General features: G+C 39.5%; 1 protein-coding gene across 2 annotated transcripts in view; it reads left to right on the forward strand.

Moving 5' to 3' along the window:
- Positions 1 to 582: 582 nt before the first annotated feature.
- LOC118643486 (histone PARylation factor 1) overlaps positions 583 to 15,088 on the forward strand; it is a 40,134-nt gene continuing 25,628 nt past the window's right edge. Inside the window, exons 1-5 of one of the 2 annotated variants that reach the window (XM_036281600.1) lie at positions 583 to 691; positions 4,106 to 4,265; positions 6,187 to 6,376; positions 8,015 to 8,113; positions 14,191 to 14,341. In XM_036281600.1, the coding sequence (XP_036137493.1) occupies positions 644 to 691; positions 4,106 to 4,265; positions 6,187 to 6,376; positions 8,015 to 8,113; positions 14,191 to 14,341 (648 nt within the window). In that variant the 5' untranslated portion in view covers positions 583 to 643. The remainder of the gene's footprint in view (positions 692 to 4,105; positions 4,266 to 6,186; positions 6,377 to 8,014; positions 8,114 to 14,190; positions 14,342 to 15,088) is intronic. The other variant, XM_036281599.1, reaches the window with a different exon arrangement.

Raw genomic sequence — 15,088 nt, forward strand, 5'->3', positions numbered from 1 at the left:
ATAATTCTGGGCAGGGATTAAGATTCAGAATTTTTAACAGGCTCTCCACAGGATGCTGATGCTGCTCTTTCAGGGACTACACTTGGTACAGCAGGGTGTAGAGAACAAACAGTCCAAATTGTAACAAGAAGACTGTACGGAGAAAGAATGAGAGAGAGAAATTGATTTACTTCTGGGAGATAATTGAGGATGAATTCATGTTAAGCAATAATAGTACAGTAGAAGAGGAAGAGAGATGAAATAGAGGGAAAGATTAATCTTTTAAATAAATACAAATCAAGGAAAAACACGGCCGGGAGTGAGGACAGTGCCATACATCCAGGTGTTAGTAGGAAGGCCAGACCACCTGAACGGAAACAAATTGGGGGTCTGTGGATCTCAGGGGCATCCCTAGGAGATGCTCTGGATGGCGGCCCGGTGGGTGAAAGATGCAACACCCTCTCGCCAGCCGGGCAGTGGGCGGGGCCTCGGCCAGACCCCTCACCCGGCATTAGGGGCGGGGCATGGGCGGAGCGTTCTCGCTAAATTGGCGCGCCAGTGGCGGCGCAGGGATTCGGATTGGTGGTTCTTGAACCCGGAAGCAGTCGGCCGCGCTCGGAAGCCGCGGCGGGACGCCGGAGAGGGCTGGTACTGCAGCGACAGGATGGTCGGCGGCGGCGGGAAGCGCAGGCCCGGCGGGGAGGGGCAGCAGGTACTGCCGCAGGGGCTGTGCGGGCTCTGCGGGCGATTCGGGTGACAGCCAGGGCACCAAGGGGCGGCACATCGCATTTATCCAGCAGTCACTGAGCGCCTGCTGTGTGCCTGTGAACGGGGGCTGCTCTGTGTGCCCTGCGCGGGGCCGCTGTTTCCCCGAGCTCTGCCGGGATTTGGACCAGAGGTGTGGCGCCTTTGCATCTTCTGCCCTTCTCCCGGCGCGGTTCCTGGGGAAGCCGTTTAAGACAATCGACCGTTCATTCGTTGCACCAGCCACATTAATTGGAAACCGAGTACAAGCCGGGCGCTGTGCGGGGTGCCGCGGCTTCCAGTCGAGGTCTGCTGCCCCTGCTCCACGTAGAGCCCCCAGACTAGGGAGGCGGGGCGCAAGGGGATAGACGTCCTACCGTAACTTCTTTTGTTTGGCATTGTAACAAAAATGTGGAGAAAGTGCTATGGAAACGTTGAAGGAGGATTTAACAAGTCCCTGGGGGCTGTTAAGGAAGTCTTTTAGGGGCAACTCACAAGTTTGAAAGGGTTGGCAACTCACGAGTATGAAAAGGTTTTTGAAGGCAAAGAAGAGTTAAATAAGGGGTAAGAAATAAGTGTTGGGCACGGCGGCGAGTTCCGCCAGGCTGGAGCCTGAAAGATGGTAACGTAAGAGGGACCTGATCATAAAGGCACTAATGAGGGAGGGGGGCATGAAGTTTGTGCATTTTCTCGTGCTTTTAAATGATTTCAGAAGTTCTGCAACCTTTGCAGTGCCAATAAGGAGATCCAGGCAGGAAGGAACGAACGGTCATTGTGATAAGTTGTGTTTTAGAAAAATCACTCTGGCTACTGTTATTGCTGAGTAGGGTAAGACAGTGTTAGAGGGCCTGATTAACTGAGAGGGCCACAGTTCTGGGCATTCATTATATTGGGTCACGCTTTCTAGAACACAAGGGTAAAGGATAGGTGCTGCCTGTGAAGGGGACAGCTGTCCTAAATTCTAGTTATTGGGGATTTGGAGATGCTGAACTGGTGTCTGAGGTAAGGCAGCGCTGAAAAAAACCCTTATCTCCTTTGTGCAGGGAACTGCTTTGACAGAGTGATAGTGTCAAAAACAAAATAGCAACAATAAAGATGAGACTATAGAGACCGTAGCTAACAATAATTGCCAGCACCTATACATTATGAGCTAGGACTGTTCTGTGTATTTTTATAAATAACTTTCCCCTCATAAAAACCTTATGATATAGGTAGAGTACTACATATGCCCATTTTGTAGAAGTTAAAACAAGGCACAGAGAATTTAAGTAACTTGTCCAAGGTGACAGAGCCGGAAATCAGAAGTCAACCCACCTGACCTCCCCATTATGCAAAACTGCCTTTCAGCAAGGTAGATTAAGGCTTTTCTAACATCTTAAGTCTGAGCCAGTCTTTGAAAGTTTAACCAAAGATAATTCTTAAAACAGAAGGGAGGTAGGTCAGGCACAGACTCTTCCAACTGTTCTCTATTTGTAGTTGGAGAAGTAGCATGAAGTGGTTGAATCTGTGCTCAGAAGCCAGCCCACCTGGGTTTAAATAAATCCCTGCTCTTTTCATTCATACTTAGGGCCCTAGGGGAAATACTTCAGTTTCCTCATCTGTAAAATGTGGATATTATTATCTAGCTCATAAGGCAGTTGTGAAGATTAAATGAGTTAATCCATAGAAAGTCCTTAGAACAGTGGCCTGACACATAGTAAATGCATAATAAATACTTTTTTATTATGTATTATTTTTTGTTGTTTCTTTATTACCATTGTTTACTATTATCATCAGCATCCATTTTTGGATCCATATTTTAGCACCTCTTTTGTTAAATGTAATTTTTTATGACCTCAAATGGGCACATTACAGTCTTTGGCATAATAAACTGTTCTCATTGGCCAATGCATGGTCCTCTTTTACCTTATTTATTAATAATATAACAAACACCTGTAAACCCACTGCCCAACCTGAGAACTGAAACACTGTTCTGAACTGAGACAACTCTAATCTACTCACCTATCCTCTAATTTCCATTCACCCACATTCGATGGAACTACCATCCTGAATTTTATGTTTTCTTTTGCCTTTTTTTTTTTTTTGCTTTATCACCTATGAGTGTATGCCTAAACAATATTTGTTGTTTTTGAACTTTATTAAAAGCTATGATGCTGCATATAATCTTCAAGGACTTTTTCTTTCAACATTCTAGTATGAAGACTGATTCATGTTGTGTGGAGTTATATTTCTTTTTCACTAAGTGTAGTATTACATTGCTTGAAAGTCCTGTAACTATCCATTCTTCTATCAACAGGCCTTTTCATTTATTCTGTTTTCTGCTCTTAGAAATAGTGCTATCAAGAACATTCTTGTATGTGTCATCCTGTAGACTTTGAATGCTACCTAAAGTAGCATCAATACACTTGAGTCTACTGGGAAAATGGAAGAGTATAAATAGGAGAAACATTTAGGTTAGCATTTTTCCACCGTGGCACTATGGACATTTTGAGCCAGGTAAATGTTTGTTAAGGGACCTGTCCTGTGCATTATAGGATATTTAGCTATGTCCCTGGCCTCTACCAACTAAATGCCAGTAGCACCCCCCCCCCCCCAATTTGTGATAACCAAAAAGCTCTCCAGGCATTACTAAATGTGTCCCCTGGAGGGGGCAAAATCACTCTGGTTGAGAAGCACTGACTGGAAAGAAAGAATAAAAAAAGAACTTAATCTAGAAGAAAGGTTCTAGAAAGAAAGACGTTGCTACTTACAAAACTAGAGATAAGTAACCTCCAAATAAATATTTTATCATTATAGAAACTTATCAAATATCTCATATGCATTATTAAACCTGGCGTGTATGTGTGTGTATGTATGTATATATACATAATGAACCTATATTGCAGACATGTTGGAGATAAGTTTTATAACCTACACCTGGCATTAAAGGGCCTTTTGTGAAATAACTGGTAAACTGGTAAATTCCCTTGTATCCAGTTATTTATGATGATTTGCATTTGCTGTGATGACTAAATCTATTTAAACAAAAGGCATGATGACATCCTATTTACCAAGAGAAAGCAAAACCTGCCTTTTCCTTATTTCTCTTTTCCCACTTTTTACCTTTTCTTTTTACTTTTGATTTTTTGTTTATTTTCTGTGTTTCCATCATCTTAGAGAAATACATTTAAAGAGTTATTGTGTGAGTCTCTCTTGACCACTGTATGTTATAAACTGTTCTTTTTTTATTTGCCCAGATTTTACTCAGAAATACCATTTATAGACTTTTAAAGAAAACACGTGTATCTTATAGAGTTGGGTGAACAGAAATGAACACTTGTTATTTAAGGAAAGTTACTGAAATTACTTTTTTGGAGAAAACATTTTGCATGCCAATTTTCAGTGCGAAAAAACAGTTGATGTGAAGAAGAGCAAATCCTGTGAAGCTGATGTCTCCAGTGACCTTCGAAAAGAGGTAGAAAATCATTATAAGCTTTCTCTGCCGGAAGATTTCTATCACTTCTGGAAGTTCTGTGAAGAACTGGATCCTGAAAAGCCAACTGGTGAGTTGCTCCAAAATCATTCTACTGCTTCTGCCAGTGGAAAAAGCGGTAGGAAACTGAACCAAGAATCTAAACAGTTCATAGAATAGGAACCTTCTCAAACATGTTTCTAATAAAAATATAAAATTGTACTAATATATCACTGTCACCTATTATCCTGGCAAAGGTAAATAATTTCATGACATGCTTTGATGAGGGTTTGAAAGAAAACAACTACTTTGATATGTTGCAGGAGTTTTAGTATGACTCAGCAGTTCTACTTCTAGGAATTTGTCTTATGGTTTAGGTGAACCCAAAATTTTGTTCAATGATATGTATTGAAACAAAAAATAAGAAATGGCTTAAATGCCCATCAGTAATGCATCTATTCAATAAGTATTTGTAGTTTTAAAAGAATGAATCAGATTTTTAGGCAATGATAAAGTATTATGCCTGAAAGATTTTAAGTGAAAAAGAAGAGTGTATGGAGTATGTAGCTACCATTAGTGTTAAAAAAAATAGTCAAGGATACACACACACACACACACACACACATACTTTCTGTTCACTTATACTATCTCTGAAAGGATACCCAGAAAACATGATGGTTGTGACGGAGTTACTTTTCACTGTCACCATTTTGTGCTGTTTAAAATTTTAGCATAAGGTAGGGAGAGAGAAACACTCTCATATACTATTGATGGAAATGAATTATATTGGTAGATAAGTATGAATTTTGGCAGTCTTAAAATCTTAAACTGCAGCAACTTCTCTAAAAATAATCATGGCTGTGTACAAATATGTCTTAGGATGTTTAGTGAAGCATTGTTTAGAATAGTAAAAAAGTTAAATAGTAAATATCAGCAGTAAAATAGGTATCTATAATGAAATAATGTGCAGGTATTAAAATTATATTAAAAAATTTAATAGCATGGAGAAATATTCAGAAAATTTAAATGAGAACAGGATGGAAAACAAAAAAACGTTATAAAACAGCGTAATCTCTTTAAAATATCTCTGTGTTTATACTTGTTTATAGAGTGGGGGGAATGTTATTACTATATACCAGACTATTAACCTTGTTATCACTGTCTAGTGAGACGAGTGGTTTTAGTTTTTATATTGCTTTATAAATTAGTGTGTGCTATCCTAACTTCCAGCTAAGCTAAACCATTTCCCCCCTCCAAGGAAATTGTGCTTTTATTCACATTGTTATCTTTTCCAAGAATTCCTCTCTTCATTCCTACCTCTTACATATCCAGATCCTGCCTGGAGTGCTTACCTCAGAGGATCTAGGAGTGTACATGTTGTAAGAGTGTATATTTGAACAGACTTCATGACTCTGGTCTTATTTAACATTCTCCCTCTGTGATCTGGGAATGGAGAAAGAAGGAATCATCCAAGATTGGCCAGATAGATTGTCAAGGAGACAAAGGAATCCCACAGTGATAATTAGCTAAGTCGAGGGAAGGGGGAAGAAATACTTTCATTAAAAACATTTTTTAATTAAATAAATTATTTACCTTTATGCACACTCATTATCTATTGCGTCTCTCCCTTTATCTGGGTGTGCTACAGTTATTTTAGGCTCGCAACAACATAGTAATGAGACAGGGTAGGTGTCGCAGCTCTAATATGCCCATTGGAACAGAAAGCAGTCTTACTTTGGCCAAAAAAACAAACAGCAGGAATGTTTGAAATATATTCAATGGTAAATTTAAGAGGAAATACTAAATGTAAATGGCACATTTTTATTGCTCTGATTTTGTTTCCATTGAGTGTTTATAACTAACATCTTCACATGTAACTAAAGATCGTTTCCTTTTACTTTAAAAGGTTTTTTAAGATAATTGCTTAGAAATACGTAGTTTACTAATGAAAGGCATTATGTCCTATCTGCCTTCAGAAAGTTATTGTCTAAATAAACTTATTTAATTTATAGATTCACTTTCTGCAAGCCTTGGACTTCGATTAGTGGGTCCATATGATATCCTTGCTGGAAAACATAAAAAGAAAAAAAAATCAGCAAGCCTGAATTTTAACCTTCACTGGAGATTTTACTATGATCCTCCTGAGTTCCAGACAATAATTATTGGAGATAATAAAACTCAGTTTCACATGGGGTATTTCAGGTAAAGGATCTTTTCATCTAAAATAGAATTACTGTTCTTCTAACAAGCAAATATTCACTGGTATCACCCAAGGTGAAGGGCATATTTTCCCCTTATTGGTGGATGCATGGGCCATCTGTTGTTCACTACTGGCCATTCTAACCTAACCCACCCTAGGATGGGTGAATTCCGGGTTTAACGTCACTGGTTTTTCCTTTGTGATTATAAACTTCTGTTTTTTCCTTTTGGGTTCAGAAGAGCTCTTTTAGCTCAAGGAAGATTGTTTAGAATAGATGCTGTGACTTAAGTGAGCCATCTGCTTCCAGGGGCCATAGAGACAACTGGTAGTTAAGAACGTGCTCTGGGGCCAGATAGACCTGTCCTACTGTTTATTATCTGAGTAACCATGTGCCAGTCATTGGTGACTGAATTTCTGTGATGCAGTTTCCTCTCTTTTAAAAATTAGAATAATGTACATACCTAATAGGATATTAGGATATGTACAACGTGCTTAGAATGTTAAAGAAATAGAAGTAGACTGAGGGGAAAAATACTCTGTGCACTTGTACCACTAGAGGGTCTATCATTTAAAGATGAGCCCTGGCCAGTTTGGCATGGTGGTTAGAGCATTGGTCTGCAGATCAGTCCCAGGTTCAGATCCCTCTAAGGACATGTACCTTGGTTGCAATTTGTCCCTGGCCCCAGTTGGGGTTGTGTGGGTGGCAGCCAGTCAATGTGTCTCTCTCACATCGATGTTTCTCTCTCCCTCCCTCCCGCTCTATCTGAGTATAAGTGCAAAAATGTCCTCAGGTGAGGATAAAATAATAAAAAATAGAGTACAGATGAACTGTAAGATGATAGAGTAGAGGAAGTGGAGGAAACGGGCCCAGGGAGAAGTGTTGTGGTGCAGTAGAGTGCACACAGTACTAGGAATTTGATTAGCGTGGATTCTGCTTCTCGCTCTGCTCTTAACTTACCAGGACCTTGGCTGAGTACTTCATCTCTCTGAATTGGTTTCCTCAATTGTAAAATCAAAGAATTTGCTTATATGTATATAAATCAAATCCTTGCACCTGTAATGTTTAATAATCCTTTATAATCCAGTCTGTCCTGTTTCTTTTCACCTTTTTTCCAGACTATAAACGGGTTGAGATGATGGTGTATAATCTTTCCTACTTTTTTTTTTTAATACTCACCTGAGAGTATTTTTCTATTTTTTTTTTTTTTTTGATAGAGTGGGAGGGAGGAGGAGAGAGAGAGGGAAAGAGAGACATTGATGTGAGAGAGAGACACATGGATTGGTTGCCTCCCACACCCCCAACCCTAACAGGCTGGGAATAGAACCCGTGACTCTTTGGTCTGAGGGCCAATGCTCTAACTACTGAGCACCGGCCAGGGCACTACTTCTCTGATAGCCCTTATTCACCCTTTTTAAATATTCAGTTATACAATGAGCTAGGTCCTAAGGATCTTAATTTTAGGTTCTGTTATATAAGTACAATTTGTTGTAGCTATTCCTAAGAAACTTAGAGCTTAAACCTGGCAAATTCCATTTAAAAAACACGCAGGTGTACATTGTTGTCAGTAAACCTAAAATACTACTTGCCTAACAATGTAAATTATGGGCAGCTGAATTTTTAATATCTTTTGCTTAAACAGGGATTCTCCTGATGAACTTCCTGTATATGTTGGTACAAATGAAGCGAAGAAAAACTGTATAATTCTTCAAAGTGGAGATAATGTGTTTGCTGCGGTTAGGTAAGGAAATATTTTATTTCAATCCCTTCCTTATTATATTTGTTCCTAATTATAATTTTGTCCCTAATTATAATTTTTGTGCTATATGGGGAATTGAGGTAACCTAAAAATTCTAGAAACATATATTTATATTCCATATAACCAATTATTTTATTTAATGAAACTATTACTTAATCTTGACCTCAGTTGTTCCATGAGAAAATCAGAAGATTTTTTTTTAGTAAAAATGATGGTATTTTAAAACATTATTCTAAGAACCCACTGTATTTAGTTCAAACAGATTTAATACAGTAAAGCAGGTGCTCATAACATCCTTGGAAGGGCTGTTGGAGCAGCTGGAACCTCCAGAAATGACTGTTGTAGGCAGGACTGCCTCACCAGTGGAGTTTATGTCTCTGTCACCACCAGGAAACTGGGAAATCAGCAACTGCTGCCACAACATGTGGCTTCTGGAGCACACCATCTTTGCCATAACCTGTGTCAGTAAAATGGACGCCCTGCCCTCTGCCTCTCAGTCCTCATGCAGCTGAGGAGCAGGTGCTGACACCTCAGCTGCAGCTGCTGTGCTCACGGGTTGACACAGCAGAAGCACAGCCCCCACCTGGTATCTCTGCTGCCTTTAGGATTTCAGAGTTGCATCTGCTCGAGGGAAGTTAGGTCCCATGTGGAGTCTGAGCTGAAGAACAGTATGGGAAATGCAGCACCGTCTCTTGTGGAAGGGGCGTGGAATGGAGCTGAGTGAGCCAGTTCACACCATCCCACCCTCAGACATAATTAGAAGCCATTTCTCAGCAGCTGTACAGTTTACATTGTAACAAAATGAAGAAAGCCATCATTATCATTTTATTTTATTTTTGAATCCTCACCCAAGGATATTTTCCATTTATCTTCAGATAGAATGGGAGGGAGGGAGGGAGAGAGAGAGAGAAACATCAATCTGAGAGAGACACATCAACTGGTTGCCTCCTGCATGACCCTGCCCAAGGCCAGGGACAAACCGCAACCCAGGTACATGCCCTTGACCGGAATCGTATCTGCGACTCTGGTTCATAGACCAACGCTCTAACCACTGAAAAAACGGACCAGGGCCATCCTGATCATTTTAAATATCATAAGTAGATCATGTTTGATGGGACCTCTTTTTATTAACCTACTTTTTTTTTCTTTTCATTTTTTTGTTTAGATAGAGTGGGAGGGAGGGAGAGGAAGAGAGAGAGAGACATCTATGTGAAAAGGACATATTGAGTGGCTGCCTCTTGCACGACCCAACCAGGGCCAGGGACAAACTGCAACTAAGGTATGTGCCCTGAGTGGGAACCAAACCCAGGTTTCTCTGTACCTCAGGCCGATGCTCTGACCACTGAGCAAACCGGCCAGGGCTATTACCCTACTTTTTAAAAAGACTTTTATGCCCTGTGATTTAATAACGCAGATTTGCAATAAACAATTCAAACTTAGTCAACCCAATCACCCACAGGTCTGCTACATACGTCATATATATCAGGTATTTAAAGGACAGTTTATTGTAGATGTCCAAAAAATGTTCTTTCTCTTCTGATGCCTCTGAGTTTTATAAAATGTTGCTTGTCTTAATAGCATCTGTTCTTACAGTAACTTATAATTTATATAGAATTTATAGTTCTTTTAAGCCCTTCCGATTTATCATTCAATTGAAATTGGTGCCATCTTTATTAGAAAATATCATTGTTTACTTGCCTATTGTCTGTCTTGCACCAACATGTAAGTTCCATGAGGGCAAAGGCTTTCTTGTGTACAGTACCTGCCCCATAGTACATGCTCATTCTACAAATACTTTGACATGCAAAAACACCTCATCTTTTATTAGTCTGATTAAAAACCTTTTTAAAAAAAAGTCATAGTGGTTATCTAAAATAACCCAAGACTATTTTGGTATTTTTTTAGGTTTTTGGAGAACACAGAAAAGAAAAAGAAAAAACGCCCTGGTTTGGCTCAGCGGTTAGAGTGTCAGCCTGCGGTCCAGAGAGACCCGGGTTCGCTTCCCGCTAAGGGCACGTACCTCGGTTGCAGTTTGTCCCTGGCCCTGGTTGGGTAGTGCAGGTGGCAACCACTCGATGTGTCCCTTTCACATAGATGTTTCTCTCTCTCTCTCTCTCTCTCTCTCTCTCCCTCTCTCTTCCTCCCACTCTATCTGAACAAAAATTAGGAAGAAATGTTCTTGGGTGAGGATTAAAAAAAAAAAGAAAAGAAAAAAAATTCACTGGTGATAAATTTATAATTTAGATGAAGACCAGCAAGTATTTGAGTACCTATTTTACTCAGATGTTTTCTATCCCAATAACTTATCTCAAACATAAAGGTAAAAATATTATAATACTTTTCAAGTATTATAACTTTTTCAGCCCGTTTTTAAAAAGCTACTCAGAACATTTAATTTAGTTTATTTGTATATCAGCCTGAGTAAGGTATTTTAAGGGAGACCATTTGTTATAAACAAATTATTTTTATGCCAAGGGAAACAAGTTTGTTTTGTGCAAGACTGAATAATAGTCAAAGAAATACAAATTCAGCCCTGGCCGGTTTGGCTCAGCGTTTAGAGCGTCTGCCTGTGGTCCGGAGAGACCCGGGTTCGGTTCCCGCTAAGGGCATGTACCTCGGTTGCAGTTTGTCCCCGGCCCTGGTTGGTCGTGCGGGTGGCAGCCACTCGATGTGTCCCTTTCACATCGATGTTTCCCTCTCTCTTCCTCTCTCTCCCTCCCACTCTGTCTGTACAAAAAATGGAAAAATGTCCTCGGGTGAGGTTAAAAAAAAAAAAACAAAACAAATTCAGCCAGTAAAGATTAATAAAGATTAAAGAGTGATAATACCCAATTAGATTATAAGAAACTTTACTGATGTGTTAATTAGTAAAACTCTTAGAGCAATTTCAGCAACTTTATTTCAAGATTTCATGCCAGGTTATTAACATTACCAGGTACTGTGCTAAGTAAACATTTTTACTCTTAAGTCAATAATTCCATTTCTAGCTATTTATCTAAAGAAATTTTGGACAGGTACACAAATATGTGTGTCTATTACAGATTATTGATAAAAATGAAAAACTGGAAACTACATATTCAGCAATAGGAAAAATTAGGTCAATAAATAAATTGTTTATACACAATTATAATGTCAGGATACTGATACATTGCTTTAGAAAGATGTTTATTATATGAAGAGGGCATGTAATAGAACAGTGTATAATGATTGTTTCATATTGTTTACTGCACATGGGAAAAAACTCTAGATGTACTCAAACTTTTCATTTATCTTTGGACAACAAAATTAGAAGTGAATTAATTTTACCCCATTCTCTTTTTTTTTCCTCCCCTCAAATAACTTTAGCAATACTGTTCACAGACCTCCTAAAAAGATCTCAGGGACCCCCAGGGCTCCCCATTCTATTCTTGGATACCTATTCTTTAGTTAATAGTTTCAAACATATTAGAACCTCCTGGGTTACTGGTTAAAAGTACTTGACCTTGAACTCGACTAGTCCTACCTCTAGAGATTCCACTTCAGTACATATAGAACAGGACTCGGGAATATTTTTTTAATACACATTCTAGGTATGTCTAAATGTAACACAAAATTATACTTCTCTGATTTTGATACTAAAGTTTTTAAAATTCATTTACCCTACATTTAATGAACATTTGTTTTGTGCAGGGCCCGAAAACTATTAAAAACTATTTAAGGTGATTTAGTACTTTTAAAAGAATAAATACATTTTATTTTATCTAGTACATCAGATCTTGGGTGATCTTGTTAAATAATCTTTTTTCCTGTTGCCTGCTGCCCCAGCTTTTTCTGCCACCCTTCCCCTCCGTGTTGGGTCATGTGGCTTTATTGCCAAAGGCAATGATTTTTCAAACATGAGCTCACGGTAAAGTACTTTTAACTAGTAACCCAGGAGGTTCTGGACAGTCAGGTTTGAAACCATTAACTAAGTAGCAGTTATCAAAGGACCCTTAGTGGGTCCCTGACACCTTTTTAGGGGTCCTTTGAGGTCAAAACTATTCATGATAATAAAATGTCATTTTGCACCAATGGCACAGAGGTAACGAATGGTGGATGACCCTGTTGGTACCTTGACCAGAATGAAGGCAGTGGCACCCATTAGTCATTATATTACTGATTGCAGTAATGTGATGCAGGTGTCATCCAAGAATGTCATTGATGAAGTAGTAAAAATATCAGCTGTGTCACTGAGCACACATCTCTTAACATTCTGTGTGATTTATGAGATACGTAGAAAGAAAGCACTTCTGCATAGTCAGGAATTGTTTTGTGTCGGGAAAAAGGCTCTTGTGTGATTGAGTTGTGAGCTGAAATTTTCCCACTTTTACTTGCGAGAGTGACTGACAAACTGGTTAATCAGACACGGGTTTTTGGCAGACATCTTCTCAAATGAACCAGAGAAAACTGTTGCCAATGATTCACGTCAAGGTTTCAAAAGGAAAAATTAGAATTGGGGAAACTTATAACCACCACTGTGAGCTTGACAGCTTCTCACTACCTAAAGACGTTTCTAATGTGACTAGTGGTAATAGTAATGAGTATGGTGTTTTCATATTGTGATATATTAGAGTAAATGTGATAGAATGAAAAGTTTCAATATTTAGAAAATCTGCATAATTTAGTAAATCTGTATTTTCTAAATGGTTGCTGCAGTATTCTTTCAAAGTTCAAGGTACCCCAGTAGATTTTAATGCAGCTGAGTACAAAAGGTTCGTGGTTGTTATTTCAGTTTGTAGGCAACTGTAAGCATCAGAGGTAAAGTATTAGAGAGGAAATTGAGGCAGAGAAACAAAACCTTCATACATTGGGACCAAGTGTGGAAGACAGCAGTTAAGCACCTTAAATAGCAATGGAACCCTTTATGGAGACATTTTATCTATACATTGAATGCCTAGGAACTTACCAGAAAAAATGGGAAGAAGGGTGTACTAGGCAAGGTAGCAATATATGAACGAACGGATGAAAACGGGAAGCACACAGTATTCGAAGGCCTATGTGCCATGCCAGAGAGGTTGCGGAGGACTGTGAAGATGGATTCACCCAGACCTGAAGTCTTTAATTTGCTTTTTATTGTTAATATAAATATATTCTTTTGATACACAACTGGTTATGACTGAAGGTAACATTAGTGTGTGTGTGCCGTCATCAGAAGACAGTGATTTGGTGGTTGGTTTCTGTGGCACTTGAATCCACCCTTGTTAGCTCTGTGAACATGGATAAATGGATTGGGCTCTGTGCCTCAGTTTCCTGACATGTAAAACGGGGATGAGAATAGCACCCACTATGAATGTTATAACATGCCCAGTCCACAGCAAACTGTCAAATGTCGTAGTGAGAAGTGACTTTCCTCCTGGGAGTTAGTAGTGGCTGCAGACGAAGGGGGTCCACTGGTGTTTCCACTGAGCGCTGCTTCCAGCTCTGCCTTTAACTCTTGCCCTCCTGTTCCGCTGGCGAAAGTCTTAACTTTGCTTATGATAAAATTATTTTCATAACTGGCAGTAACATACTCTGCTGTTCACACACCTTTAAAAACTGTGTTTTATTGTGCTTCTCTCTAAGATTATAAAGTGCCTTCCTTTTACGTCTCTCTTAAAACAAATTTGAAGGTAACGTATTTTTAAATCTGCTGATCTTCAGTATCATAACACTGTCTCCTGGCTCATTAAAAATAAAAAATCCTTTTTGGTGTGTATATACTGCTTCTTTCTGGTATGCCAGGCTTCTTAATGTCAGGTAATCCACTTAACACTTGGCTCAATATCGGCTTTGTAAATACTCCTTGTGTTTTTATTGTAGACAGAGATAATACAAATTTGAATCGTGTTTGTTGGTTTTGTGGCCGAAAGCTTTTTATTGATACTGCTTTTCCCTTGTTTGAAGAAATCTGTTAGGGATTATGAGAGAGCTGTTGGTAAGTATTCTGCAGTCTTTTTCCTGTATGGAAATTGATGTTTTTTAACTTCTCCCTTCACTTCCCAATGTTTGTGTACTTGGTACAGTGGCCGGTAGTATAACGAGGACTTTTACTTCTTTTTCAGATTATTTTTGGTGAAAAAACTTAAAGAAGTAACAGATAAAAAGAAAACTAGTCTCTTGAAAAGCATAGATGAAAGACTCACAGAAGCAGCCAGAGAACTGGGATACTCACTGGAACAGAGGACCGTGAAGATGAAGCAGAGAGATAAGAAAGTATGATTTTAAATCTGTTAGCCACTGGCTGTTTTGTATTTTAATAGGGTGTTTTTCCCTCTCTTGACTCCTTCCCACATGCACCTTATCCTCTCCTCACCTGCTGCCCCATCCTAAGGAGAGCTGGACTTCACCCCAGGGGCCCCCTCCAGGGCTGTGCAACACCTGGACAGCCAGGAGGGTAGCACTAGAGCAGGGGCACTCTGGCTCGTTAAACAGGCTGAGTAACCTGATATATTGCTACCGTGGTTGCATAACTCATGCCAGGATAGCCTACTCTTTTTTTGTTCTTTGTTTATCCTCACCTGAGGACATTTTTGCATTTGTTTTTAGATAGAGTGGGAGGGAGAGAGAGGAAGAGGGAGGAAGAGAGAGAGAGACAGACATTGATGTGAGAGAAGCACATCAACTGGCTACCACCCACACAACCCCAACCGGGGCCAGGGACAAACTGCAACCGAGGTACATACGTGCCCTTAGTGGGAACTGAACCTCAGAGTCTCTGGTCTGCGGGCCGACACTAACTGCTGAGCCAAACCGGCCAGGGTGCGGATAGCCCATTCTTTTAATCCTGTTTTACCAGTTATTCATTTCATAACATTGAGTGAAAGCAGCTTTGTACCTAACTTACTTAAATTTCTTTTTTTATCCTCACCCAAGGACATTTTTGCATTTATCTTCAGATAGAGTGGAAGGAAGAGAGAGAGAAACATTGATGTGAGAGAGACACATTGACTGGTTGCCACC

This window comes from Molossus molossus, unplaced genomic scaffold (assembly GCF_014108415.1).
Source record: "Molossus molossus isolate mMolMol1 unplaced genomic scaffold, mMolMol1.p scaffold_m16_p_4, whole genome shotgun sequence".
NCBI classification, from domain to species: Eukaryota; Metazoa; Chordata; class Mammalia; order Chiroptera; family Molossidae; genus Molossus; species Molossus molossus.